Source organism: Mauremys reevesii, linkage group 21 (genome assembly GCF_016161935.1).
Source record: "Mauremys reevesii isolate NIE-2019 linkage group 21, ASM1616193v1, whole genome shotgun sequence".
Taxonomy (NCBI): Eukaryota; Metazoa; Chordata; order Testudines; family Geoemydidae; genus Mauremys; species Mauremys reevesii.
The window spans coordinates 13,580,792-13,608,791 of NC_052643.1; the positions used below are offsets into that span (position 1 = coordinate 13,580,792).

Sequence of the window (28,000 nt, forward strand, 5' to 3'; positions counted from 1 at the left end):
GTTTGAATCGGGCTGTGGGTTCACACCCCCTCCGCCCCCAGGCTCGCGGCCTGGCTCGGGCCCCCGGCGGCGGTTCTGTGGGAGGCCGCGTTGTCGGGGGAACGGGGCAGGCCGCGCTGGGGCCTGGCTGCCCCCAGCGCCCCCTTCGGCCAGGCTCCCTCGGGGCCTGGGTGACACCGGCTGGCCGCTGCCCCGGGCGCTGGAGCCGCCTCCCCGGGGGCCCGTGAGCCCTGCCGGGAACCCCCCGCGGCTGCTCCCGGGGGCCCGCCATGAATTTTTCGGAGGTGTTCAAGCTCTCCGGCCTGCTGTGCAAGTTCTCGCCCGACGGGAAGTACCTGGTGAGTGGCCCGGCTCCGCGCCGGGGGCTGGTGCAGCCCGGGCGCTGCAGGGCCCGGCTCACCCAAACCCGCGCACGGGGCCAGGCCGCTTCTCAGCCTCGGACATCTAGGGGGTGGGGTTCAGGCGGCGCCCACCGACTCCCGCCTTGTGTTCTGGGGCTCTGCCCTTTGCTGCATTGTCACCCCGCGTGTCCCAGCCACCCAAGGAGCCTCTCGCATTATCAGGGATCGGGACCTCTCCAGGGGTCGGAGGTTATTGCATGGGGGGTGGGGGTTGTGAGTTGTCAGCCGCCACCCCAAACCCCCCTTTGCCTCCAGCATTTAAACTGGTGTTAAATATATAAAAAGTGTTTTTAATTCATAAGGGAGTTGCACTCAGAGGCTTGCTAGGTGAAAGAGGGTCACCAGTACAAAAGTTTGAGAACCACTGCATTAGAGCCTCCTGTAGAACCAGTTGAATTGACAGGAAATGTATAACTAAAGTGAGAAACGATTTGTAGATGTATGTGGGGTAGTAAACCTCTAGCCAAAAGGTATTCACTGCAAATATGAGACTCTTTAAAAAAATTAATCCAAAACAAAGTACAATTGAAACTGAGAATGACTGGTTTCAGTCATTGAGTTATAGCTCATCTCAATTGATTAGACTTTTATTGTTGTTATGCATACTTCCACCTTTTCATGTTCTCTGTATGTATAAATATCTCCTGTCTGTATGTTCCATTCTATGCATCCGAAGAAGTGAGCTGACGAAAGTTCATGCTAAAATAAATTTGTTAGTCTTTAAGGTGCCACAAGTACTCCTGTTCTTTTTGAGACTGACTGGTGTCTAGAGAATCTTTCATTAGGGCAGAAAACAGTCAACAGGGGTCTCGCAATGTAAAATGTAATTGTTATATCAAATCATAAATGTGTTTTAAAATATAACCTTTTATTTTAACGAACACACATTTATTTTGAAGATAATAATCTTGCAGTGATGTTCCTAACTAGTGATACATTTTTGATATAAATGACAAAGAGTCCTGTGGCACCTTATAGACTAACAGAAGTATTGGAGCATAAGCTTTCATGGGTGAATACCCACTTCATCAGATGCTATTTACCCATGAAAGCTTATGCTCCAATACGTCTGTTAGTTTATAAGGTGCCACAGGACTCTTTGTCACTTTTTACAGATCCAGACTAACATGGCTACCCCTCTGATTTTTTTTTTTTTTATATAAACAATTTTGTGTGAAAATTACATTTGGAATTAACACATAATTAGTATAACTGTTGAGACTCATTAAATACATTCAAAAGCAATGTTAATATTGATCACAAAATTCAAGATTTTACTAGCAAAAACTTAATTTAATCTTCCTGGGAAATTTCATATTCCTGCTAACCACTTATTTATTATGAGGCTTTACCAACTTTTTTAGTTTCCTAATAAAACTATTTCAATCCTTAGTAAAATTTGCATTTATCATCCATTCCTATACCCAGTGTATGTAACAGAACAACAGCAGACATGCACCTAACTTTGATAACATTTTTAATGTGTAATCAAAGTATTGTATAGAAAAATTACATACAAACAAAACAGCAACAATGGAGGGGTCTGAGGGAGAGTATGCTTACAGTCATTAATACTGTATGGCTTTAGTTAATGAAAAATGATCCTTCACATACCTTACAATATTTTTTCATTGTGAGTAATAGCAACTGTTGTTAAAATATAATATATCTGTATTTATTGGCTTTGGTGCTTTTTGAAGAAACTGACTTTTGGTTTGAGAGGCAATAATTATTGTGAGGTGGGGGGGATGTGACGACATACTCCTTTGTTTTGCTTTGTGTAAGAATTAGCCGCAAGTTTAGCATAGGAATACTATAGGAAGAATTAGCCGCAAGTTTAGTATAGGAATCCATAAACATATTGTTCAAATTTAATGTTAAAAGCCACCATTTTACTGATTTCCCACCCCCTACCCCTGGAAAGGTACCCCTGGAAAGGTATCATGATCTTGCAGCTATGGCACTGCACCGAATCAGGAGACTTGTGTTCTGTTCCCAACTCTCCCACTAATTTGCTGGGTGACATTGGGCAAGTCACTTCACCTCTCTGCCTGTGTTTCCCCTCCTGCCCTTTCTGCCTTGTCTAGATAGATTGTAAGCTCTTTGGTATGTAGAGACTGCTGTACATTGCCTAGCATAACAGGATCCCTATCTCAGTTGGGGCCTCTGGAGGAGAGACAAATAGCAGATTACTTAGTCTTTTGCAATCAAATCCCCGTACTTTATGATCTGTTTTCTATACTGCAGGTGATAAAGCATGAGCAACTTTTAAAAAAAATTAGTGTTAGCAAAACAATTTAGTGAACAGTCTAGTTAAAATATATAACCTTCTCTAAGTTTTAACTTCTATTTCGCTCTGATGACTGTAAAGATGTTACTATTAAGTATTATAGTGACACCTACTGGTGATCAGTTTCTTCCTTATTTGCAGTTACTTTACGTTAGTTTCTTCATCAGACAAGATCTCAGCCCAGAAATTGAATTTTCAGGGTCAGGCTTGTTCCCAGTGACTTCACTGGGACCAAGATGTGCCCCTCAGTTTTTTATTTAAACGAAACATTGCAAATATTTCTAATGCACTGGTTTAGTCAATTTTAAAGTTGAGTCAAAACACAAAAAATTCTAAAGTTTAGACCCATTGTCTGTATTGTTTGAAGAAGATACTTTTTAAAATCTTGAGGCTCTGATCCTGCTATGAGTTGTCAGTTGTGCAATTGCTTACATGTGTGTTACTGCACTTGCTTGTTGTTCACTTACTGCAGAATAAGGCCTTAGCCAATTTTTCATTAAAAGGAAAACGTGAAATGGAAGAAAAATAGTTTTTAAAAAGTAGGTGCAGTTGAATAGTATAACTAGTAGTAATGGAGCAAATAGATATTTCCCCTCACTTATATAGGCCCTAGTCCTGAAAATATTTAAGCAGCTGCTTAACTTTTATGACTAGTGTCATTATAATAACCCAACCTTTTTTCTCTTTGTTTACTTTATGCATTTGATGATGCTTTCTGTATAGTCAGTTTCCTGTGTTTTAAGGACGTAGCAAAAGGAGAGAGAGAAAATAAACATTTTAAAATAAGAAAATTGACTCTAAAGCCACGAAAATTGGCTGGGGGAGAGTCAGGGACATGTGCAATATCTGAAGATACAATCAACTTGAATCTAGTCACTTTAATTTGTTTTTGAAATTATCAGCTTAAAAAACAAAAACAGTTTTTGTGATAGAAAAGTTTGAAAATTTAGTACCTTTTTTAAATAAAAAATTGGCCTGAAACCAAACATTTCCATCCTTCAGTCTTGAAGACATAGGTAAGAGTTTACAAAACTTACATTAAAACCATCTTTTTTTTTTTTTAACATTTGCTTTGGATTAATCTTTTTTCACCTTCTTTTGCAATTGATCGTGTAGCTCATAACAAACCTACAAATCCAAAAGTATAAATTCTGGTGCATCTAAAACATCTACACTCTAGATCAGTGTGGTAGAGTGCGAATGACGCAGCACAGGTCCTGGCACTCTTAAGTCTCAGTTAATAACTCTGATATCGGTGCGTCAGTTAATTTTTGTTTGCATTCAGGCTTCATGTGTGCAGTACCGTTTGATCATTCGAGATGTGAACAACCTCCAGATCCTTCAGCTGTACACTTGCCTGGATCAGATCCAGTACATAGAATGGTCATCGGACTCTCTCTTTATATTATGTGCCATGTACAAACGAGGGATTGTTCAGGTAAGCACAGATACAGCATGGCGTATTGTTTCTGTCTAGAATTTACTAACTGCTAAATTGAGAACTTCTAATGTCAAGCACTAATTAAGTGTCTTTGCCAAAGTAACTGACACTCTGATTAATAACACACGGTTTGAAGAAAGCTGAGGTTGCTATTGTTTGTCAAAACCTTGATTAAAAGGTTATTTGTTAGTTTGAAGACAACATAAGAATAAAAACACTTGGAGCAAATTTATAAAAACAAAAGCTGCTACCAAGTATCTCGTACATTCATTATTTCAGAAGGAAATAAATACATGCAGATTCTTATTAAAGGGAGCAAAAGCTTTAAAAAGGATGAGTATTCAGAAAACATGACAGAAGAAAATATGCTTTATGACTTGTGTTAATGCACAGAGATGTGCGGCTTACTTTTGTAATGGGATCCAGTGCCAGTCCTTCATGGTCAAAGGCTTTCAAAAGTTTTCTGACCCCTTGGTATGTGTTGATGGAATTTTCTTTCTTAGCTGTAGCACAGCTCTGTGAGAAGAGGAGGTTTTGATGTGCTATTCAGTTTGCTGCACTGATTAGTTTCTCTGACCTAGGTCTGGTCCTTGGAGCAGCCAGATTGGCATTGCAAGATTGATGAGGGGTCAGCAGGATTGGTGGCTTCGTGCTGGAGTCCGGATGGTCGTCATATTCTCAATACAACCGAGTTTTACGTAAGCGTGAAGTCATGATTGTTCTGTAGAGTATCATATTATTGTCTGCACACAGCTTCTAAAATAGCCCAGAGATCTTAAAGCTGTAGCGTTCTATTAATCAATGTATTTGCACATTTTTTTTCTCATTTTAGATCAATTCTGATTTAATTACTGCTTGTTTCTTTTAAGTTTGCTTTGTGAGTTTTTGATGAAAAGGTGGAATACTGAACACTCATGCCTTTCGGAATGAAATTATGCTTTTAAAAAAAGATGATAAAGAACTGGCAAATGTGATCCAAAATACAAATTTGGGCAAAAAACAAACATACATACACACAAACTTTTCCAAAATCTATGAACAGAAATGTTTTTAAAAGTCTAACGGGAATAGTTATTTTTAAACAGATTTCCTCCACTAAGGAATTAAGAGTCTGGAAGTGATAGTAATTTAACTGATTTTCATCATCCAGACTGAGGGATACAAAAAGTAAACATAAGCTTGAAAAGAAATACATGAACTACATTTAAAAAAAAATTCTGCTTAAGTAATTTAATGTGATCTGAGTAATATAGGTTTATAGCATGCTTTTTAAGTAAGAGTGCCCTTTTAGATAAAAATAAGGGAATGCTGTTCAGATAAATTACTTCTGAGACTTGGAACCTGACCTGCAGAAAGTTCCACATATGCTTAACTTTACTCATGTAATTAGTCTAATTGATTTCAGTGGAACTTCTTTCAGGACCAAAATTAAACATGTATTAGTGATTGCAGGATAAGGACCTTAGTTTGGAATCCTAGCCAAGATATGACACTGGGAGTTTGGTCCATATGAGCCTGGTTCAGAGCTCATTGAAAACAGCGGGAAGGGTTTCATAGGTTTTTTTTTTCAGAACAATCTGATTTGATCAGGGCAGAGCAGTAACAATAATAGTGAAAAGAAGCTAAGAACTAAATACAGCAAATTTGCCTTGCCACTGTACCTGTTCTCTGTGAATATTCATAGGACTTCACATACCAGGGCTGTCACACCAGCAACTTTCACCAGCACTAAATTCACTTTTTAATCCAACAAATTCATAGTATCTGTGTGCTGCAAAATTCTTTAATGCTTATGGAGATTTCACCTGGATGGATATGAGCATCGTTTTAGAGGTAAAGGTGAGGAAATGACTTGAGAGGAAAATTCACTTCTTCATTCTACACAGTGGACTTTGATTCCTATATCCTGCTCTTTTTACATGTGTGAAATTCCCATTATCAATGGGAGAAACCCTGTGCCAGCAGGGAGAGCAGAATATCAGAGTTGGTATCTTTGCTGTGGATATGAGGAAGATTTTGTTCTTTGTGTGTGGATGGTAGAGAGTTAATGCAAGCCTTGAATACAAAATTTCTAAGTGAGTATGAGAGTGAAATTGAATACAGCCAGAAAATATTTCATGACCCACACACTGGGATTTTTAAATGATTTTCACATGGGAGTTTTTGGTGTCAGGTGTAGACAGAGAACAGTTTTCTGACTATACATCAGCACTTCTTTTCTTTTTCGAGGGGACTGTGGTTACCACATGGTGATGAATCCAGGAAAGAGTTTCGATTGTCCTTTGTGGGGATAAAAATGAGTCCAGTTGTTCAAACTAAAGACAGACACATGTCTAAAAGGCTGGATTGTTGTAGTTTGAGAACCAAAACTGTGGGCGGCTCCTGCTGCTGCATGCTACAAGTAGCCTCATAATGGCATGTGCATGTGGGGGTGGACTAGTGAGTACTTTTTTACCACCTATCAGAACTCAGTTTGACCCTACAGGATTTCATTTAAGCCTTTGCCAAGTTGGCATCTGTGCTGGGATAGGTTTTCTCTCCAGCTGTAAACAGGTTGCTAAATTAACTTGTCAGACAGCTGCTTGGGTTATGCTGGTGTCTGTGTTGTGTTTACTCTCTAGTACACTATATCCATAGTCTCTACTGGGACAGACAGTGTTTGAGGCAGGAACTATCAGGATACTTAATATCATCGTATTATGTACATTATCAAGTTCAGGGATCATTTGAAGGCTTCAAAGATTCTGTTTTAACCCATACTGCTCAGATTTGGTAGTTTGACATTTTCATATAGCACCAACTAATTTTGACTCATACTTGTAATTCTTCAGGTCAATATGTAAGCTCCAAAATGGGTTCACTAATATCTTTTCATACTCTTACTACAAAGTGTGTGTGGTTTTTTGTTTGTTTTTTTGTTTAAAAAAAAGTGTGATTGTGATAGTTTGTTTCTAGCTACCTGTGCGACTTATAACTTTCTATAACTAAACTGCATATGCATTATTTTCATAGTGGCTGTATGGCATACGAATTATAAACAAAGTATAGTTCATAACACTGATTTTTCTGATCTGATTTACATACAGGAAACCAACATTTAACTTAAAATAAATGGGGGACTTTTCCATGAATACCTCAAAGTCCATTCACCGCTCATGGTGTGCAAACTCAGTAGTGGACACCTTTTGAGACACACAGCATAATGCTGTGTGTATCTAAGAGCAATGTAAATCTCTGAAAACGTTTCAGTTTAAACTTGTTCTATTGCAAATAAGAATCCTTTATTTATATATGTAATTTCTGAGACCAAACATGGCATAACATCCAGGAATACAAAATGCTACAGGTACCGGTAGATGGAATCATAGGACTGGAAGGGTCCTCGAGAGGTCATCTAGTCCAGTCTCCTCCACTGAAGGCGCAGGACTAAATATTATCTAGACCATCTCTGACAGGTGTTTGTCTAACCTGCTCTTAAAAAATCTCCAGTGATGGAGATTCTAACATTAATATCTAACACTTCATACGAATGATGCAATTGAAGCATGCAGAATGGTACACAGTTCAACTCAGTGACACGGTCTTACTAGAACTCAAGTATAGAAAAGTGCTGTACTTTTTCTTATTTTATTTTTTGCTGAGTACTGCCCAGCATTGTCATAGACTTTAAGGTCAGAAGGGACCATTATGGTCATCTAGTCTGACCTCCTGCACAACGCAGGCCACAGAATCTCACCCACCCACTCCTGTAACAAACCCCTAACCTATATCTGAGTTATTGAAGTCCTCAAATCATGGTTTAAAGACCTCAAGGTGCAGAGAATCCTCCAGCAAGTGACCCGTACCCCACGCTGCAGAGGAAGGCGAAAAACCTCCAGGGCCTCTGCTAGTCTGCCCGGGAGGAAAATTCCTTCCTGACCCCATATATGGCGATCAGTTAAACCCTGAGCATGTGGGCAAGACTCACTAGCCAGCACCCAGGAAAGAATTCTCTGTAGTAAATCAGATCCCACCTGATCTAACATCCCATCACAGACCACTGGGCATATTTACTGCTAATAGTCAAATATGAATTAATTACCAAAATTAGGCTATCCCATCATACCATCCCCTCCATAAATTTATCAAGTTTAGTCTTGAAGCCAGATATGACTTTTTGACCCCACTACTCCCCTTGGAAGGCTGTTCCAGAACTTCACTCCTCTGATGGTTAGAAACCTTCGTCTAATTTCAAGAGTAAACTTCCTAGTGTCCAGTTTATATCCATTTGTTCTTGTGTCTACATTGGTACTAAGTTTAAATAATTCCTCTCCCTCCCTGATATTTATCCCTCTGATATATTTATAAAGAGCAATCATATCTCCCCTCAGCCTTCTTTTGGTTAGGCTAAACAAGCCAAGCTCTTTGAGTCTCCTTTCATAAGACAGGTTTTCCATTCCTCGGATCATCCTAGTAGCCCTTCTCTGTACCTGTTCCAGTTTGAATTCATCCTTCTTAAACATGGGAGACCAGAACTGCACACAATATTCCAGATGAGGTCTCACCAGTGCCTTGTATAATGGTACTAACACCTCCTTATCTTTACTGGAAATACCTCGCCTGATGCATCCCAAGACCGCATTCGCTTTTTTTAACAGCCATATCACATTGGCGGCTCATAGTCTTCCTGTGATCAACTAATACTCCAAGGTCCTTCTCCTCCTCTGTTACTTCCAACTGATGTCCCCAATTTATAACTAAAATTCTTGTTATTAATCCCTAAATGCATGACCTTTCACTTTTCACTATTAAATTTCATCATATTACTTTTACTCCAGTTTACAAAGTCATCCAGATCTTCCTTCCTTCTCTGTATTAGCAATACCTCCCAGCTTTGTGTCATCCGCAAACTTTATTAGCACGTTCCCACTTTTTGTGCCAAGGTCCGTAATAAAAAGATTAAATAAGATTAGTCCCAAAACCAATCCCTGAGGAACTCAACTAGTAACCTCCTTCCAGCTTGACAGTTCACCTTTCAGTATGACCCGTTGTAGTGTCCCCTTTAACCAGTTTCTTATCCACCTTTCAAAAGTGAAATGCTCAGGGAAATTAGGGAATAAAAATGGGAATTTCAACTATCCCCATATTGACTGGGTACAGGTCACCTCAATACAAGATGCAGAGATAAGGTTTCTTCACACCTTGCATTTTATTATGTTATGGTCACTATTACCAAGCGGTTCAACTATATTCACCTCTTAGTCCAAATCTTGTGCTCCACTTAGAACTAAATCATGAATTGCCTCTCTTTTTGTGGGCTCCAGGACTGGCTGCTCCAAGAAGCAGTCATTTAACATCCCTGTGAGGAGGGAGGGGGCAGCCCGCCACAGTAGTATTTAATTTGAGAAAAGGGAACTACACAAAAACGAGGAAGCTAGTTAAACAGAAATTAAAAGGTACAGCACCAAAAGTGAAATCCCTGCAAGTTTCATGGAAACTTTTAAAAGACATCATAATAGAGGTTCAACTTAAATGTATAACTCAATTAAAAAAATATAGTAAGAGAACCAAAAAAGTGCCACCATGGCTAAACAACAAAGTAAAAGAAGCAGTTAGAGGCAAAAGGCATCCTTTAGAAAGTGGAAGTTAAATCCTATTGAGGAAAATAGAAAGGAGCATAAACTCTGGCAAATGAAGTGTGAAAATATAATTAGGGAGGCCAAGAAAGAATTTGAAGAACAGCTAGCCAAAGCCTCAAAAAGTAACAGCAAAAAAATTAAGTACATCAGAAGCAGGAAGCCTGCTAAACAATCAGTGGGGCCCCTGGCAATCGAAATGCTAAAGGAGCACTCTAGGAAGATGAGGCCATAGCGGAGAAACTAAATGAATTCTTTGTGTCGGTCTTCATGGCTGAGGATGTGAGGGAGATTCCCCAACCTGAACCATTCTTTTTAGGTGACAAATCTGAGGAACTGTCCCAGATTGACATGTCATTAGAGGAGGGTTTGAAACAAATTGATTAAAACAATAAGTCACATGGACCAGATGGTATTCACCCAAGAGTTCTGAGGGAACTTAAATATGAAATTGCAGCACTACTAACTGTGGTACGTAACCTATCATTTAAATCAGCTTCTGTACCAGATGACTGAAGAATAGCCCTGGGCCCTTTAAAGCGCCACCTGAGCCCTGCTGCTTTACCATGTTGTATCTGAATTCGTGTGGAGCCCCAGACCCTTTAAATCACGGCCTGAGCCTCCGGCAGCGATTTAAAGGGCCCGTGGCTCCCCACAGCGGCTGGAGCTCTGGGCCCTTTAAATCACCGCCGGGGAAGCCGATCCAGTCCGGCACGGAGTACCGGCTCTTGCCAGTATGCCGTACCTGACTGAACCCAATATAACGTGGTCTCACCTATAAGGCGATGAGATTTTTTTTGGCTCCCCAGGACTGCATTATATCAGGGTGGAGGTGTAGTTAAGTCCAAAGCAGACTGTGAAGAGCTACAAAAGGAGCTCACAAAACTGGGTGACTGGGCAACAAAATGGCAGATGAAATTCGGTGTTGATAAATGCAAAGTGATGCACATTGGAAAATAATCCCAACTATACATATAAAATGATGGGGTCTAAATTAGCTGTTACCACTCAAGAAAGAGATCTTGGCGTCATTGTGGACAGTTCTCTGAAAACATCCATTCAATGTGAAGTGGCAGTCAAAAAAGCTACCAGTGTTGGGAGAATCGTTAGTCTGTCTGCACAACGTGGGAGTCTGAGAATCTTGAAGAGAACTCATCTAGAATGTAAGTGGGGGGAGTGTATGTTTGTAATTTGCTATATAATGCAGATTGTGTGTGACTATAGGATATTGTCACATCCCACCCATCCTGTAATTTATCCAATTTGTAGATAATTCACTCTCCTGATTCATAGGACATGAAGGCTTTAGGTTTTCACTTTTTCATTGTGACTCCCATGTTTATCAAAGTACAATACAACAATCAGTAACATCAGTTCATCCAATATTTCCAAGATTTTATTAACTGCATATTTCTGCGTTTTCTAGCTCAGTCAGGGGGTTAAAACACCAGTGAATCTATTGTAAAATACAGTCCGTTTTAAAAAGTGTGCTTTTTGTGCATATTAGAGCTAATCCTTAGTAATTGTAAATGGCTATATTGGTTGAAAAATACTTTCTGTCAAGGAATGTGCCCTGAATAATCCTCTGAAATCCTGTGCTGATAGACACAGCTATGTAAGAAGGCCTTGTGACCCAGTCAAGTCTGGGACAAAAGTTGATAGTCACTTGAGATGCAAGTTTGTTTAAATGTGTGTTTTTTGTCCAGTGAAAATCACCAGTCTCACACCTGCCTAAAGCTGTCAAAGTTGGGATGAAATCTCTAACCCAGCACTGGAGACTGTTTATCACGTTACCATCTAAATACTTTTTTATTCTCAGCTGTTTTTAGGCTATTTTAAAAATGCTGCTGCTTTTGGTTTGTTTTTCCATTGCAAAACAACAGCTGAAAACTTCCTGGACACCATCACCATTAGGATTAGAGTTTGACATTTCACTTAGTCCAGTCATCTACACTAAAGAGAATGTCTTGGGATGGTCAGTAAAGAAATGCTTGCAGCTGATCAAATCAGTTTTTCCTTGCAGCAAAAATTACTCTTTTTTTCCACAGAAAACCCTTTTGTTAAACCTTAAATAGCTGTTTTACCTTTTTTTACATGCAGTGAGCACTGTACTCTCTTCCCTCCCTTCTTTTTCATTGATAGCAGAGACAATCTTTCTTGTGCTAGTTTGCATAGAGTTTTAGGGCAAGTATGTGGATAAATGTGGCTGTTACTGTTGGGAATATGAAGGCTCTCTTGTCCATGGGACTAGTTACACGTTAACAATGAAATGTACACAGTATAATTATACTCTGCACTTCAACCATAGATTTCAAAGTGCCTCTCAAAGTTTGGGAAACAATCTTTCTAACAGATGGGATAACTGAGTCTCAGAGAGTAAGAGCAATATCTTCAAACTTGGGTACCAGAGTTTAGGCACTCTAAGTGGCCTGATTTTTCAGGTGCCTTATGTTAGGCACCGACATTTTCAAATGTTGGTCTGTGACTTGTTTAAGGTATCAATGAATCTCAGATCTCGTGACTCCCAATTATATGCTCATTGTACTAGACCATAGCTGGTCCTCAGGTGACATGTCTGAGCTGGACAGGCGAGCCTGTGGGTTTTTATGTGTACCTGTACGCCAAAGGTGCATTAAGAGATTAAAGATATGTGCTTTGCCTACTGAAGAAGCCTGTGTGCCCACTATAAGACCTTCATTTAGTCTGGTATTTCTTTTATAAAAGAAATCTCTTTGTAACAGTTAGTTACAGACTTGTGACTTGTGTAATGTACTGGGTGTGCAGTCTGAACCTGTCAAATCCTCAATATCTAATGACCATTTTATTTATTCATTGTAAATGAAGTAACATACAGATAAGAGGGATGTAGAAATATGTGCAGTAATATTAAAACGTGCTCTGAGTATCCACATGAGCACATGCTGTAGCAGTAAAACACCTTTCATAGACCTTTACAGTGAAATCTGTCATAAATGGCTTCTCCAGGGACTGACAGAATGAAGGGGGATAAAAAAGAAATGTACCTGGGATAGTTGCAGATATTTTGGAGCTGTTTTAAGATTGGAATTGCATAATAAAGATCAGGATCTCTTGTATAGGTTCTTTGCAATAGTGAACAGTAAATGTCTTTGAGAAAATATTGACTGCAAAAATGGTACCCTCTTTTGGCTATATATGCTTCATAGGTGTCTTCAGAACACTCTGATTAAAAATGTAATTCCAACATGTTATAGTTTTATTTTAATCACTTTTCCTGTCTGTAACCATACTGTGTCTGGATATACCTTTTTGTGAGTTTTGTGTTTTCATATACATGTATTTATTTTAGCTTAGAAGCTACCAAACCGCACAAAAGCCAATACAATTCTTGGTTAGAATAATATATTTTATACATAACTTGCTTATTTATTCCAAACTGAGTATTATCATCTGGTGTCCAAGCAAAGTTAGCTAGAGGTGCATTCCATCCCTTCCTGTGCAGTGGAACTAGTGTGGTCCTGCTGCATGGGAAGACGGGTTCATTCTGCACTGCTGTAGAGGGCAGAGCAGAGATAGGGGAGGTGGCTCCTCTACCGCCTCATTTCCCTCATGGAGTGGAGGCTGAAACAAAGAAGTTAGTGCCTCTGCAGCCTGTGGGGAGGCTTGCTTTCTCCCTCCCTTGTGGAGTTCACTTGGGTTGACTCAAGCAGCAGGGATTTGCCCTATACTGGAGGGCCAAGACTGTTTATGTGGGGGCGTGGCAGGAGGGCATCATGCAGTGGATTTGGACACTGGCATCCTCTGTTCTGCCTGTTCTCTTCCTGTGGCACATACTCCTCCCGAGTCTCCTGTGGGCTGTAATGCTTTGGTCTCATTTCAGTTGTTGGGTTTAGTGTGCAGCTGTGGGTTGGTGTTGGTCACCTGAGACATACAGGAGCTCAGACTAGATCTGGTGGCCCCTTCTGGCATTAAACTGTATGACACTTCCATAGCCGGTAGGTGCTTGGTCAGGAGGCCAAGTCAGTGTTCCAACTATAAACTTGGATGCTTGACTATATCCCAGAACTTAACATTCAAGGCTTGGGGAGGGGGTGAGAGAGAGAGATGCCGGATTGGATTAAGGGAGAAACAGAGGCAAGTACAGTTAACGGTGCAATTAATAGGAGTTGCAGTTGCTGTAGAAGAATGCGAGTAGGCATGGTGTAGGTATTTTTAAAGTAAATCTTGTATCAAGAACAGCCTAATGGTGTATTTGTGTGTGTTCGGAAGTCAGCAGTTGTGGTCATATAAAACTAGATTATCAAAGGTCAGCCTAGTGCAGGGATTCTCAAACTTCATTGCACCCGCAAGCCTGTTTGGACAATAAAAATTACTACATGACCCCAGGATGGGGGACCGAAGCCTGAGCCAGCCCAAGACTGGGGAGGGTGGGGGCTTAAGCTGAAGCCCAAGGACTTCAGTCCCAGGCAGGGGCCTGTAATTTGAGTCTCAATGCCCAGGGCTAAAGCCCTCAGACTGCAGTTTTGGTCCTGGGCCCCAGCAAGTCTAAGCCAGCCCTGGTGACCCCATTACCATGTGGTTGGGACCCACTTTGGGGTCCCGACCCACAGTTTGAGAACTGCTGGTCTCGTGGATTCTTGTTGAATTACTATATTACATACTCTTAAAGTTAGCACTATAGGTCCTTGCAGAGCTGTCTGGGGGATGGTGAATCGGGGCAACCGTTCTAGACCCCGTGCTTTGGGGGATCCCTGCAGGTCAGTGTGATTGGCCGGCGCTGCATGGGCGGTGGGTGAACCCACTGGCTGGGGGAGGCTACTCCCAGCTCCACCCCTTTTGCCTGAGGGAGAGCGTGCACCCTGGAGTGCTGGGAGGGAGAGTGAGCGGCGCCACCACTGCAGCTGCCCCAGCCCTGGAGTGCCGGGAAGGAGAGCAACGTGGCATTAGCCTCCTGGAGCCCAGCAGCGCCGCCGAAGCGAGGCCCGGGGGGCATGGGGCAGAGTGTGGGCAGGGCTACGCCTGGCCGTTTTGGGAGGCACTACCTCCCCTACCCATCCCCGGCGTGGTTGGTCTCGGAAGTGACGTCACTTCTGCCCCAGGCCCTGCACCTCCCTAGGAATGGCCCTGGATCATTGATTCTTAGTTCATAAGAAGCTAAATAGTAGAGTGATAGGAGCAGTTAAACTCATGTCCTCTGCTCCCTCCTGCACTTTTTCTTTCTTTTTGCTTGATATGAACGAGGCTTGGGGGTCCAACTGGTTTTTTCTCTTCCCTGCTATCTAGAAACCCTGATTCAGCTTCTGAGCGATGTCTTTAAATCTCTTTACAAGCTTCCTTGCTCTTTAAATTTATTCTTGTGATGCTCTATGCAGAGGCTGGTGTATTAAAAAAATAAAATGTTAGTCCTTTTGCTTTGGGCCTCTCCTGATGCTTCTCTGTGGAGGTGACATTTAGCAGGATTCTTTGAAGTGGAATTTAAGTATTTCAGTTAGGACACAGGGGCAGCACTAGACTTTACAGTTTGCTCCATGTACTAGGTGTGAGAGTGCCCACAACCAGGTGATCAAGTGCAGGATCTTACTTGGCAAGAAAATGCATTCTAGTAAAATGAGAGAAGTCTGTAAAAATTGCTGTAGAAACATAAATGCCACAGTTGATCAGACTTGTGGTCCATTCAGCTTGGAAACCCATCTCCAATGGTGTTCAGTACCAGTTGCTTCAGAGGAATTTGCAAGAATTCCTATCATGGACAACTGTAAAGTAAACTAACCATGGTGGAAGTTCTCCCCAAGTTTGGCAATGGTTGGTTTATGCCTCGAAGGGAGATACTTCCTCTAGCTTCAGGATTGTTATAGACCAACCAATGTAACGGTAGATATAGCCATACATATTCTGGGTTTTATTTTTTCCCCTTTGCTCGGTGGAAGGGTTAAAATCAATACATAGAGTGATGTGGTTAAACACTGTACTAGGCCTACTTTGCTATTGTTTGTGAGTTTTGGTGGTGCTGCAATAGTTTCAGAAAATATTTCTTGGTGTCCCACTGTACTGTACCTGTCACTTTCTTGTAGTAGCCCCTTGTTTATAACAAAATATTGAAAAAGCTAGAAAAAATTATATTGGGAAACATTCCTCTCTCCAATTATAAATGCAAAGGTTCACATGACACACTGATGAAGACACATGTCTGATGTTGCTATGGTAGAGTAAGTATTTGGTTTTTAATTGAATAATCTGCGGATGGTAATGCAGAGCTTCTATAATTCAGGCTGTGACCGTGACATGCTGTGGAGAGGCCTGTTTTGCCATTGACTGCTCTCTCTATGGTTCCCAAATTCTACAGATGCATGAGTCTCCACAAATACTCCAAACACTGTGTAAATAGTTTGTATTGATGCTTTTGAAAATCAAGTCCTTCGAATAATTGCATAACATGTCACTTTTCTGTTTGTGTGGTTGAGAAAGGGGAAATTAAAATGAAAATTGGTTAGCGCAGGTCTTGACTTTTTTGAAACTGAAATGCAGTGAAGAGACAGTAATTAGTAATCTCATCCCAAGAGATGTAGCATTTCACTCTTAAATTGACATGCTGTTTCGTATTCTCATATCATACACTAAGAACCTAAATACAAGAAGAATTTCTTACCTCTTGCCAGCCTATGTATTTCACATTCTTCCAGATTTCTGAGATTGTTTAGAAATCACACACATCTGTGTGAAAATGATTTCCTAATACATATTGGCAGTCGTGATGCTAGCTCTTACACTACTATCAGCATTTAATAATTATTAATGTAAATTTTTAATAAAGTATTTTTGGCCATATTAACTTCCTTCTTCTTATACGTCTCATCAACACTGTATTGCTACGTGCTTCCATTACTAATTCAGAATAAATATCATTGACTGAAAAGTAGGGATGGGGTTTTGTTTGCTGGAACCTAACATTCCTAGCGATCAGAGCTCACAAACTTCCTCAGTTAAACCCACAGAAATAAGGAAATGAAAGGATAAAGCTAATCTGTAGTTGAGTAACTCCTCTTGTTGTGCCTAAATGTTACAGCACACATATGTAGGTTCAGTTTTGTATAGAGCAGGGGTTGGCAACCTCTGGCACGCAGCTCGCCAGGATAAGCACCCTGGCGGGCTGGGCCAGTTTGTTTACCTGCTGCATCGGCAGTTTCGGCCGACCGTGGCTCCCACTGGCCGTGGTTTGCCATCCCAGGCCAATGGGGGCTGCGGGAAGCGGTGCGGGTGAGGGATGTGCTGTCCGTGGCTTCCTGCCACCCCCATTGGCCTGGGATGGCGAACCACGGCCAGTGGGAGCCGCGATCGGCCGAACCCGCCGATGTGCTAGAGGTTGCCGACCCCAGTATAGAGTCTTGCACATTAAGGTTAGTTCATAGAATCATAGAATATCAGGATTGGAAGGGACCTCAGGAGGTCATCTAGTCCAACCCCCTGCTCAAAGCAGCACGAATACCCTGGTCTGGATCCTCAAATGGTCGATTTCAGCAGACGCTAGGAGCTTAAAATACCTTTGGGAATCTGGGCCATACTTCCAAAGTGTAGTACCGGGGATCTAGTTTGTTTTAGCTCCCAAGTTCACTTGCATTTTTAATAACCTAATCTCTTATTAAGCACTCTACCTTGAAGCTTTTTAGTTTTGTTTTAAAAGGAGACGTAGTACCCAACCTGATCCAGAACTCTGGCAACAGAACCCTGGGATATATGTAAAGTGGCATATTAGATATATGTCTGGAAGAGGGCTGGGTGTGTTGCTTTGTTGGAATCTCCAGCCTTTGGGCAAACAGGAGTGTCAATCTCCATGTGTCCTGGATAATTCTGTATACTACAGTACAACACAACTTGATTATTTTATAATAACTTCTATATAAGCTCCACCTGAAAACAATTTACAGAACTAAATAAAAGAGGACAGCTGTATATCTGTCAAGTTTGAAGCTGTTTTTAACTTGATCAATTATTACAATATCTAATATGTGAAGGGCATTACAGAAGGGTTATACATTTGTTAGGAAAAGAGGTTTTTTAATAAAACCTCAGTGTCTCTATATTAGATTGCACTTAAGATTTAAGTGGAACAGTTTTGTTAGGAAAAGTTTTTGGTTCCATGTTTCAGTTTGTTTTAATGTGAGACCCTCCCAGTACAAAAAGTTTAGTGTTGAATTAAATTCTCTGTACACTTTTTTTTTTAAATTTTAATCTGCAAAGATAAACAAATACTTCCCTGTCTTGGTCTCTTTCCAACAGCTGCGGATAACTGTCTGGTCCTTGTGTACAAAATCTGTCTCTTATATCAAGTATCCCAAAGCTTGTCAGCACGGTGAGTATATCAGACCTAATATAGGAAAAGTATTCTTAATATGGAAATAAAGGAAAATAGAATTTACATATGATCAAGCATACGTTCATGGTCAGGGTGTATTCAAGTACCTTCCCACTGATGCTTGTAGATCAGCCTGGAGGGACACGGACATCTTAGTTAAGGTACATCTGCACATACAGACACTTCCCGCCCAGCTAGCATGGGTATACGTAGCCGTATAGACAGGGAGGCCCAACGTAGACACGTAGAATGACCTACACACCTGAACCCTAGGGTATATATCTACACGTCTCTCTGTGCCCAAGCAGTGCCTTCCACATCTGCACTGCTGTTTTTAGCAATTAATGTCCAGCTGCCAGAGTTTCTCCAACTCACAGAAAGGCTCTAGTAGGGAGGAGGCAGAGGGGAAAGGCTCCAGCAGCTCCCCACTGTCTCCCTGCTGCCAGAGTCGTTAGCTATACACCACAGAGAAAAGTGTGGACACAGCCTGCCTTACACTGGGGCGTGTAGCTACGTGTACCCTACATGTCCCCACAGATATAGACGAGGTCTTAGTGAGCTCAGTACCAGTGCACTGCCATTACTGTTTGTGTGAACCCTGGGAGCTAATCTGCAGTCATCGTAGTCTTATTAGGAATGAGAAGTAAATATTAGATTTAGTTTATGCACCTGTCCAACTTCCAAACACCAGTGAAAAAGAAAAGATACTGAACAAAACCATTGCCAAGTCTGCTAGAAATCAGTAATATAGTATTTTCTGTAGCTAGTATAGCTAGAGACTAGATTGTGACAAACCCAGAACAAAAAATATGGAGTATAAGTATCCCCTCTCAATTGCTCATCTTTTTGTTATGCAACTGTATTCGGTCCTCATATACATGTATGTAACAGGGGGACAGACTCTGGGATCCTGCACAGAGACTCCAGGCTCCTCAGTCACCTAATGTCAGGTGCTTGAACCATGTAGGAAGATTTGGAGTATTTACTGCTAAATCAGTAGCAGGGTGTATTTTGTTACCTGAAGGCAGGATGGAAGAGAGGCTGAAATATCCCTCTTGCCAAAGCAAAGGGAACTAAGGTGGGAACAGAGGAAATTCTGTAGGGAAAATACTGGGTACAGTAACTCCTCACTTAACTACAACGTTATGTTCCTGAAAAATGCAACTTTAAGTGAAACAATGTTAAGCGAATCCAATGTCCCCATAAGAATTAATGTAAATGGGGGGGTTAGGTTCCAGGGAAATTTTTTTCTTTTTTCTGGACAAAAGACATTATATACATTTTAAACAAGCAATTTAATACTATGCTGTGGGGGGGGGGAGTAATGTGCACGTGCTGTGTGTTTACAAACATACTGTACATACAGTACAGTACTAGAGTTGGGAGGTGCCCCTGCCTTACCCCACACAGGCACAGCCCACTGGCACTGGAGATGAGGCAGGCAAGGAGGCTGAAGGTGCTGTAGGCTGGGAGAAGCACGTTGCACAGGAGCAGCAGCTTCCCCTACTCTGCAAGCACCAGGGGTGGGGGGCAGGGGCCCCAACCCTCAGCCTGCCCACTCACTCCTTCCCCCAAGCCCCCATCCTTGACCTGCCTCTTCTCCTCCCCTCCCCCTTTACTTCCCAGGCTGCATCCTCGCTCCTCCCCTCCCTTCTAAACACTCAGCCAGCTGATTGCCGCTGGCAAGGGAGGGAGGGGGAGCCTGCATGCTGAGTCCTCACTCCTCCCCCACTCCCTCCTGCCTGGGACAATCAGCTGGTTGCGGTGTTTAGGGAGAAGGGGGAGTGAGGACTGGGTGCGCAGGCTTCCCCTCCCTCCCCTCCTTCCTCCTGCCCAGGGCAGTCAGCTGGCTTGTGGCGTTGAGTCCCCGCTCCTCCCCCCGAAACGCTGCAAGCCAGCTGATTGCCGGGGGGAGGAGGGGGAAGGTGCTGATCTGTGGGTCTGCCAGCGGATGGGAGGCACTGTGTGTGTGTGTGTGGGGGGGGGTCATAGGGAGGCTGCCAGCTGTGGAGAAAGCAGGCAGCCAAACAACGTAAGAGTGGAGCATTGCACAACTGTAAATGAATATGTTCCCTAACTGATCAGCAACGAAACAACGTTAACCGGGACGACTTAAAGTGAGGAGTTACTGTACAGCCAAGCTTGGTAAGGGAGATCTGAGATTGAAACTTCTTGTATTACCATGAAGGTCAAAACCGAGGAAGGGGGTAAGATTGGCCTATGTACAGTGTATATCCTCTTCAGAGAAGGGTGGGAACTCCATCTGTTCACTTTTTTAGATTATAGGCTCTTTGGGACAAGGATTTTTTTTTGCTTGAGTCTCAGTGAAGTGCCTACCACGCTTTTTGGGCATCTGATTGGTATTCCAAAATGATTTCCAATCATCATTCACATTTTTCTGAATAAATTCTTTCCTCTAGCTGATTTGGCTCATAATTGTTTTCAGCTTTGGTGCTTTAATAGGGCCAGTTTCACAAGTGTGTATATATATTATTGGTCTGGACTGTATTTTCTAATCTCGGTGGCAGGAATAGCCTTCACGAAGGATGGTCGCTATATGGCGTTAGCAGAGAGGCGTGACTGCAAAGACTTCATTAGCCTCTTTGTATGCAGTGACTGGCAACTACTGAGGGTAAGACATGTCCTTGCCTTCCACTGCGATTGCACAGATTTAAAGTGTACTCTGCGTAGTGTAGAGTAGAACTAAATTATTAAACAACTCTAATGCTCCATGTTAGACTCAGCAATACAGGGCATTTCCTCTGATAGCTCCTTCATTGGCCTGCAGGTGTGTGGGAAGGCAGAAAATTCTGCTTAAGAAACCACATACAGTAATGATAAAACACTGCATTTTTTTTTACTGTGAGAAGTATTCAAATGTTCTGGCTTAATCTGAGTAATCATGTTAACAGTAAAATACATTACAGAAGCACCATGATCAGACCTTGCTTTTGCCAAAATGATGATCTGAACAAGTTACAACATAAGAGAATGTTGTTGTTGTTTTTATTAGAAAGTGCACTTTATTTCAAAATATCTTGGTTTTGTATAGTTTGGTAGGAGAAAATAAGGAAGCAGTGACTGTAATGTAGTATAACAAAAGGAAAAGAAATGTTTCTATTTTATGCAGTCAGACATAAAAAGGATGTGCCAGCTCAATGATAAGATTTTTTTTTTTTTAAAGTGTAAAGGTAATGTACTAATTTAGGATTTTACTTTTAAAGTCAGGTGCACCCATACATTTTAAGTACAGTTTTTAAAACTGTTTAATTTGTTTTATTTTCTCTGCATTTGGGAAGCATTTTGACACTGAAACTCAAGACCTGTCTGGGATTGAATGGGCTCCGAATGGCTGTGTGTTGGCAGTGTGGGATACCTGTCTGGAGGTATGAGAAAATACAGATTATTTCTGAAGATCTTGAACACTTAATTAAGGGCTCCTGAAGATATTAAGTCGACTTTTCTGGCTGCTACATAGACTGCAGTACCCTTTTTTAAAAAACAGAAGGGTTTTAATAAACAATACCTAATATTGTACTTAGGTATTGGTGATGGGTGTCTCAAACGGTTGCTTAAATCTCCAAATAAAGTCATTATTACCAAATTATCCTACTTATATTTTTTCCACAATTTAAGTATCTTTTAAAAAAAAAAATTACCAACTTGGTTTTAAAAATTGCAGAAGATCCTAGCAACTATCCAAATAAATAATTGCAGAATTAGTTTATAAGATATAGAAAAGGGAAACTCCATTTTGAACATCTGTGCATTTGAGATGGGGATGGTTTTAAAAAAGCCACTTAGTCTCTGTTAATTTTTAACAGTGTCACTAGTCTTTTAAATCAAATCAATTTGTGTTACAGTATAAAATCTTGCTGTACTCCCTTGATGGCCGTCTGCTGTCCACATACAGTGCGTATGAATGGTCACTGGGTATTAAATCAGTTGCCTGGAGCCCCAGCAGTCAGTTCTTGGCGATTGGTAGCTATGATGAAAAGGTAAAAACGGAATTTAAACTCATTCAGGTCAGTTGCTAAATGTTGTCCTAGCAATCCCCTTACTACACTTTCCTTGAAATAGGTGCGTATCCTGAACCACGTAACTTGGAAGAAGATTACAGAGTTTGAACACCCTGCGACCATTGCTAACCCAAAGATAGTAAGTATATAATGGGGACCCACTGGATCATTAGCAGAAGTTTGTTTGCTGTCTTTGGTAAAAGCTTTTTTTACTTTGACTGAAGTCCTGCTTTCCTGCTGATCTGCAAATGCTGCTAAGGAAATTGAATGAAAATATTGAAAAATAAGGAAAATCATTTTTAGTTGACTTCTTTCAGTGAATTCTCTCTTCTTTCCCCTCTATCCCACTTTTCTCTCTGTAAGGGAGTCATGGATACTTATTGCAAGTACTAATATCTTCTGGTAGAGGTGGTGGCTGTGTTTACAGACTGGGTTTGTATGTGGTGGTGTACCCAAGTGCTTGGAAGTGAACATGAATGAGAATTTTGTGAATATCAGCGCTATACAATTTGCAGTATGTGAATAGTGTTGGATTTGATTTGAAGTGTTATGATCGCACCTAATCTCATTTGTATAGGCAAATCTAGCTCACTTAATGAGCATTTTCTGTAAATGTTTGTCATAGTCTGTTTTTAATCCTTGCACATGTGAAGAGTCTGTGGCCAGTTTTTTACAGTTATCAGCAGGGAGATAACTGTATATTCTACTTCAAAATCACAGGCTCTCTCTGTCCCCACCCCTTGTGAGGAAGAATCTCCATTGGTTGTAATATTACATGTCCAACAGAAGGAACAGAGCAGGTCTGACATATGTTATGTTAAGGATCAGTGTTTGTGGTGTGCAGACTTAAATTTATGATTTTTATTTATTTATTTATTTTATTTACCATTGTTGCTTATCAAGGAATCTGCCAGGCAGAATATGCTTAAGTAAAATGTCTCCTTGCTAGAAAACAATTCTGGTTCTGTGCTAGCTGTCTTCATTATTTCTCTTTATTTTCTCTTCTGGTCAATGTGACTCAAGCATTCTAGATATAAATCTGGCTGCCAGACTAAGTGCTGCAGCACCCAAATGTATTAGTTATCCTTCAAATTCAGAATGAAGAATAAAAATCTAGACTTGAGAGGTAGAATGAAAAACAAATGAAATAGTTCAGTCCCTTTCCATTGAAAAGATGAGAGCTCCTGCTGATACAGTTAGATTGGGAGCTCTAATTTAGTCACATTGTTAGCATTTCATCACTGTTTCCTTGAGCATAGGAGTTGGCAACCTTTCAGCAGTGGTGTGCCGAGTTTTCATTTATTCACTCTAATTTAAGGTTTTGCGTGCCAGTAATACATTTTAACGTTTTCAGTAGATCTTTCTATAAGTCTATAATATATAACTAAACTATTGTTGTATGTAAAGTAAATAAGGTTTTTAAAATATTTAAGAAACTTCATTTAAAATTACATTAAAATGCAGAGCCCCCGGACCGGTGGCCAGGACCCGGGCAGTGTGAGTGCCACTGAAAATCAGCTCGTGTGCCACTGAAAATCAGCTTGCGTGCCGCCTTCGGCACATGTGCCATAGGTTGCCTCCCCCTGCCTTAGCATTATCCCATTAACATTGCTTGTTTCCAGTGGTTTTCAGTGGCATGGAATGAAATATTGCATGTGTTAAAAGAAAAAAAAATGTCCTGCTGTACTCAAGATTGCAGTTATATTACCAAATTCACTTTCTGTTTGACTCATTTTACATAGGCTCTCAGATGACAACAATTGGATTCTTTGTAGTTCCATACACTGTCCACTTCTGTAGTTCACAATTGCTTTTTTAGATTGTGGGCCCAATTTTCAAATATGGGCACCAGCAGGTCTCAAAGTTCAGCATTTCCATGCCCAAAGTGTACAGTAGCAAGGAGCATTGAGAAACACTGTGGACATTTAAAATGAATGAATGTGCCTTAGGGCTCATTTTCGGCACGGGATGTGGAGGACTCAACACACTAGGTTCAAATCTTGCTAGGCCCTTTTGTGAAACTGTCTTCTTCTGTGCAGATTGTATACAAGGAAATGGAGAAATCCCCAAGAGTTGAAACAGAGAGCCTTGCCTTCCCTCCAGCCAGAGCGCAAGCCAGCTCTCTCTTCGGCACACAGAGTAAATGTAAGCAAACTAAAATGAACCACTTTAGAATACCTGTATTGTAAAAATTTAAGCCTTGTAAATCAACATTATAGCACACTTTGCCTCTGAAGGCAGGGGCAAAACCCATTAAATTAAATGCGAGACCTCAAAGGACATGTTTTCCTCAGGTAGAAAGGATGATGGTTGCAGAATGGGGCTAAAGGTTAAGATCTTAACTTAAGGGCAATGAAAGGCTCCAGGAGAGGCATGGCAAAGTTTTGGGAGTGAGTGTGGGTAGACATGATAGACAACCTCCACCCCTTCTCAATGTTTTATTTGTGCAAAATGTGCCTCAGAACAGGGTGATTTTTGGCTGGTTTAAGTCTCTGCAACAGTGATACTTCTTGTCTAGAATTATATTAACCGCTGCAGATAATGCAGAGTAGATAGTCCTCTTATTGTAGGAGGCTTCAATCAATGAGAATGTCCACATTTAAAAAAAAAAACAGTTCAGAAGATGTCAACCCAAAGCCTCTCTAGCTGCCTGTATTGAGGATAGAAACCCGGCCTTTTTGTATGGTCAGGCAGAGAAATGGGTTGCTACATCAGGAAGGGTACATTACTTTTCTCTAACGAGTTCTGAACTTAAATTAGAAATATTAAAAAATTCAACATCTTTACTTTTTCAGACAACAGTCCTTGATCTCTTTAATACTACTGATATCTGAGTGTCAAATATCAGCATATACTATTATAGTGCTGAACAATCACTAACTAGTTCAACTAACTTGATTATTCCCTTGCCTTACATGGGTGTTAATATGTGAGATGTTATAAAACATGAGTCGGATTTAGGAGATCTTGATTGTATTCATAGCTTTGTCTCAGACTCTTCTGTGTACCTGTTTTTCCTTCTGTAGAAAGGAAAATACTATCTGACAGGTCTGTTGATCCAAAGTTTGTAAAGATCTTTGGATGGAACATCTTACAGAAGTGCAATATATTACTATTTTCCTATCATTTCAGAGAGAGCTGTTAACTGTTTTAAGTTAGAAATATTACTGCCATGTCCGTATGGACTTGCTTATTAAAGTGCTTTTATTTCAAATTTCAGATGACATTTCCCAGGTACCAGTTACTTTACAGTATGTCAAACCAGTTACTGATCGGGCAAATCCCAGAATAGGAATTGGAATGCTGGCATTTAGTCCAGATAACTGTTTTCTGGCAACCAAAAATGGTTAGTACCTAGTGGGCTATATTTTAAAGGAGAAACCCTTTTGGTATTATCTAGATTTTGTTGTTTCTGCTATAAATAAACAAGTACATTACCTAATTGTGAATTATTTGTATTCTGGCTGCAGCTAGAAGCCCCAGTTGGGATTGAGGCTAGCACTGTACACAGAGGGAATTCAACCTTTAGCATAAACCACTAAGCTGTGGGACCAACTATTAATTGCTGCATGAACTCATAGCCTTGGCTTTAAGTACCATGTGCTAAATTATCTTCCTTCATATTTACCTTAGCTCATATACTGTATCCATAATCTTAGCTAAAATCCATCTCTTCTCCCCTCCCTGCACAAGTCATTTTCAGAATTTTTTTCAAAATATTAATTAATTTTGCATTAGCAAGAACTGTGGGAGTTCTGGACTTTTTATGTAACTTTTTCCCTTGTAGATCTGGAGCTCTGTATATCAGGATATAGCATTCCCTGGTGCTAAGGTGTTATCAAAGGAAAAAAATATCTTATGAAACTGGTGGAAGGGTGGGGTCTTAATCCAGTTCCTAGCTGAGAAATGTTCACATGACAAAATCCACGAATAATCGCATCTCTATGTAGTTTTAGAAAAGCCAGTGAAGGAAAATTCTATAGATTGAATTACTCTTTTTGTTGTAGTGGCAATTTCCCCAAGGAAGGCATACTGCCAGGGTACTGCTGTCCCTACTTAAGACTGCAAGCCTCTGGACACATTCAGAGTGATGTCACCTTTCACCATTTCTTAAAGGGATAATGAGTTAAGTGTCTTGTAAAGTTATGACTCATCAGTGCTAGTTGCCCAGACTTTTCTGCACCAATGCTGCAAGCAATAGTGTAGATAGGTTATTGGTAGTGAAGCCCATTTAATGTGAGCTATTGCAATGACATTGCATATAGTGTTGTGTTCCTTACAGTATTCTAACCATTTCCCTGGCCATTTCTAACAGATAACATTCCTAATGCCATCTGGATCTGGGATGTTCAAAAGCTGAAACTGTTTGTAGTCTTGGAGCAATTGTATGCTGTTCAGCTGTTCCAGTGGGATCCACGTCAACCTCGACTTGCCATATGCACTGGGAATAGCAAAGTGTACCTGTGGTCCCCAGCAGGGTGCGTGTCAGTGCAGGTACCAATGGAAGGTAAGGCCACCTAAAACTACTGCTGCAAGTCAGAATCATTAGTTTGTTTAATATAAATAAATTATTGTACTGTTAGTGATAAATAGTGATGTTTTGACTGCTTGAATTGATCAAACATTTTGGGTGCTTAGTCACATATTCCCTGCATTTAAGAGATTATGGGAAGAATGGCACAAAGCTTACATCTAAGGTAATTCGGTTATTGCCGTAGCATGGTAATTTATTGACATGTAAATAGAAACACTAAGGCTTTGCTTTCATGTCAATTAATTTTATATGGATGTTGTAGCTGTCTGGTATACCAAATCCCAAAATAAGAACTGTATAGTGCCTACCAAACTTTTGGGTACTTTAAACATTAAAATTCCAAAAGCACCACAAAAAGTAACATGAAATCTGAATCTTAAATCTACTCCAAAAAGGCAGAGTTAAGGTTCCTATCTATCCTTTCCTCTATTCCAATATGCAGGTACACAGTAAGATCTTTCAGTGGACTGTAATATTAGCTGGTTAATTGCTTTACAAATATCTTTTCTACTTGCAAGTTCAATATTATAGTGAATATAATCTATTGCCTGCTTCTTGGCTTAACATTTTCTTCCATGGAAGAGCTACTACCTGTAGTGTCTGGTTGCAGATCTTTGCAACAGTGCTCGATTATTTTGTGAAATGTACTTGCATTAAAATAATATGGTCAAGCTCAACTACAATGGTATGTACAGTACAAAATTCTGTTCACTCAAGCCTCTTATCTCTGATAAAATTACTAAGCTATTCCAAGTAGGAAAAGATTTCTGGAACAGAATTATTGTAACTCTTGATTTCTTGCTACTTATTTCTTTAATTTGTATCTGCAGGTGACTTCCAGGTCCTCTCGCTTTGTTGGCACTCCAGTGGGGACTCCATGGCACTTTTGAGTAAGGATAATTTTTGCATGTGCTATTTGGAAAGAGAAGAGGTAAAATAAGAGCTGATAAAGGAACCCCTCCCTCTGCCCCCAAGGCTAGAAAAGCCTACCTTGCAAATAGATCTTTGTGAAAAAATGCTGCTATATCTATATGGAACAGATAAGAATGGGCAAGCTCTCGTTCAATAGGAAGAGATTTTGTACTAATAGCAAATCTTATGTTTGGGGGAGTGTAAGATGACTCCCTTGCGTGAAGTACTGTGATAGTTACTTGAATGAAGTGTGTTCAACAAAGTAATTTAGAAAGAGCTCTCTTTGATTTTGCAACTAAAATTGTGGAAACTAGCAGTCGGGATTTTATGAAGTTTTAGGGTTCAAAGACTTAAACCTTATTTTGAACTTGTCAAAATATTTTCTAAAATGGTATGTTTGTAAATAGTGTATAGAAGTTTATTTAATTTGTATAAATGTCAATAAACACTTTCATAGCT

At 40.6% G+C, this 28,000-nt stretch overlaps 2 protein-coding genes across 3 annotated transcripts in view; one reads left to right on the top strand and one right to left on the bottom strand.

Moving 5' to 3' along the window:
* TP73 (tumor protein p73) overlaps positions 1 to 492 on the bottom strand; it is an 80,096-nt gene extending 79,604 nt beyond the window's left edge. For both annotated transcript variants that reach the window (XM_039509429.1, XM_039509430.1), the window contains exon 1: positions 336 to 492. The gene's annotated coding sequence lies outside the window, so the exon portion shown is untranslated. The remainder of the gene's footprint in view (positions 1 to 335) is intronic.
* Positions 29 to 28,000, top strand: WRAP73 (WD repeat containing, antisense to TP73). The gene is made up of 13 exons (XM_039509436.1): positions 29 to 47; positions 219 to 338; positions 3,977 to 4,129; positions 4,714 to 4,830; positions 18,001 to 18,073; positions 20,605 to 20,708; positions 21,376 to 21,462; positions 21,940 to 22,074; positions 22,157 to 22,234; positions 24,135 to 24,240; positions 25,316 to 25,441; positions 26,411 to 26,602; positions 27,460 to 28,000. Exons 2-13 carry the CDS (start codon positions 270 to 272, stop codon positions 27,567 to 27,569), a joined length of 1,350 nt encoding a protein of 449 aa, XP_039365370.1. The 5' UTR covers positions 29 to 47; positions 219 to 269; the 3' UTR covers positions 27,570 to 28,000.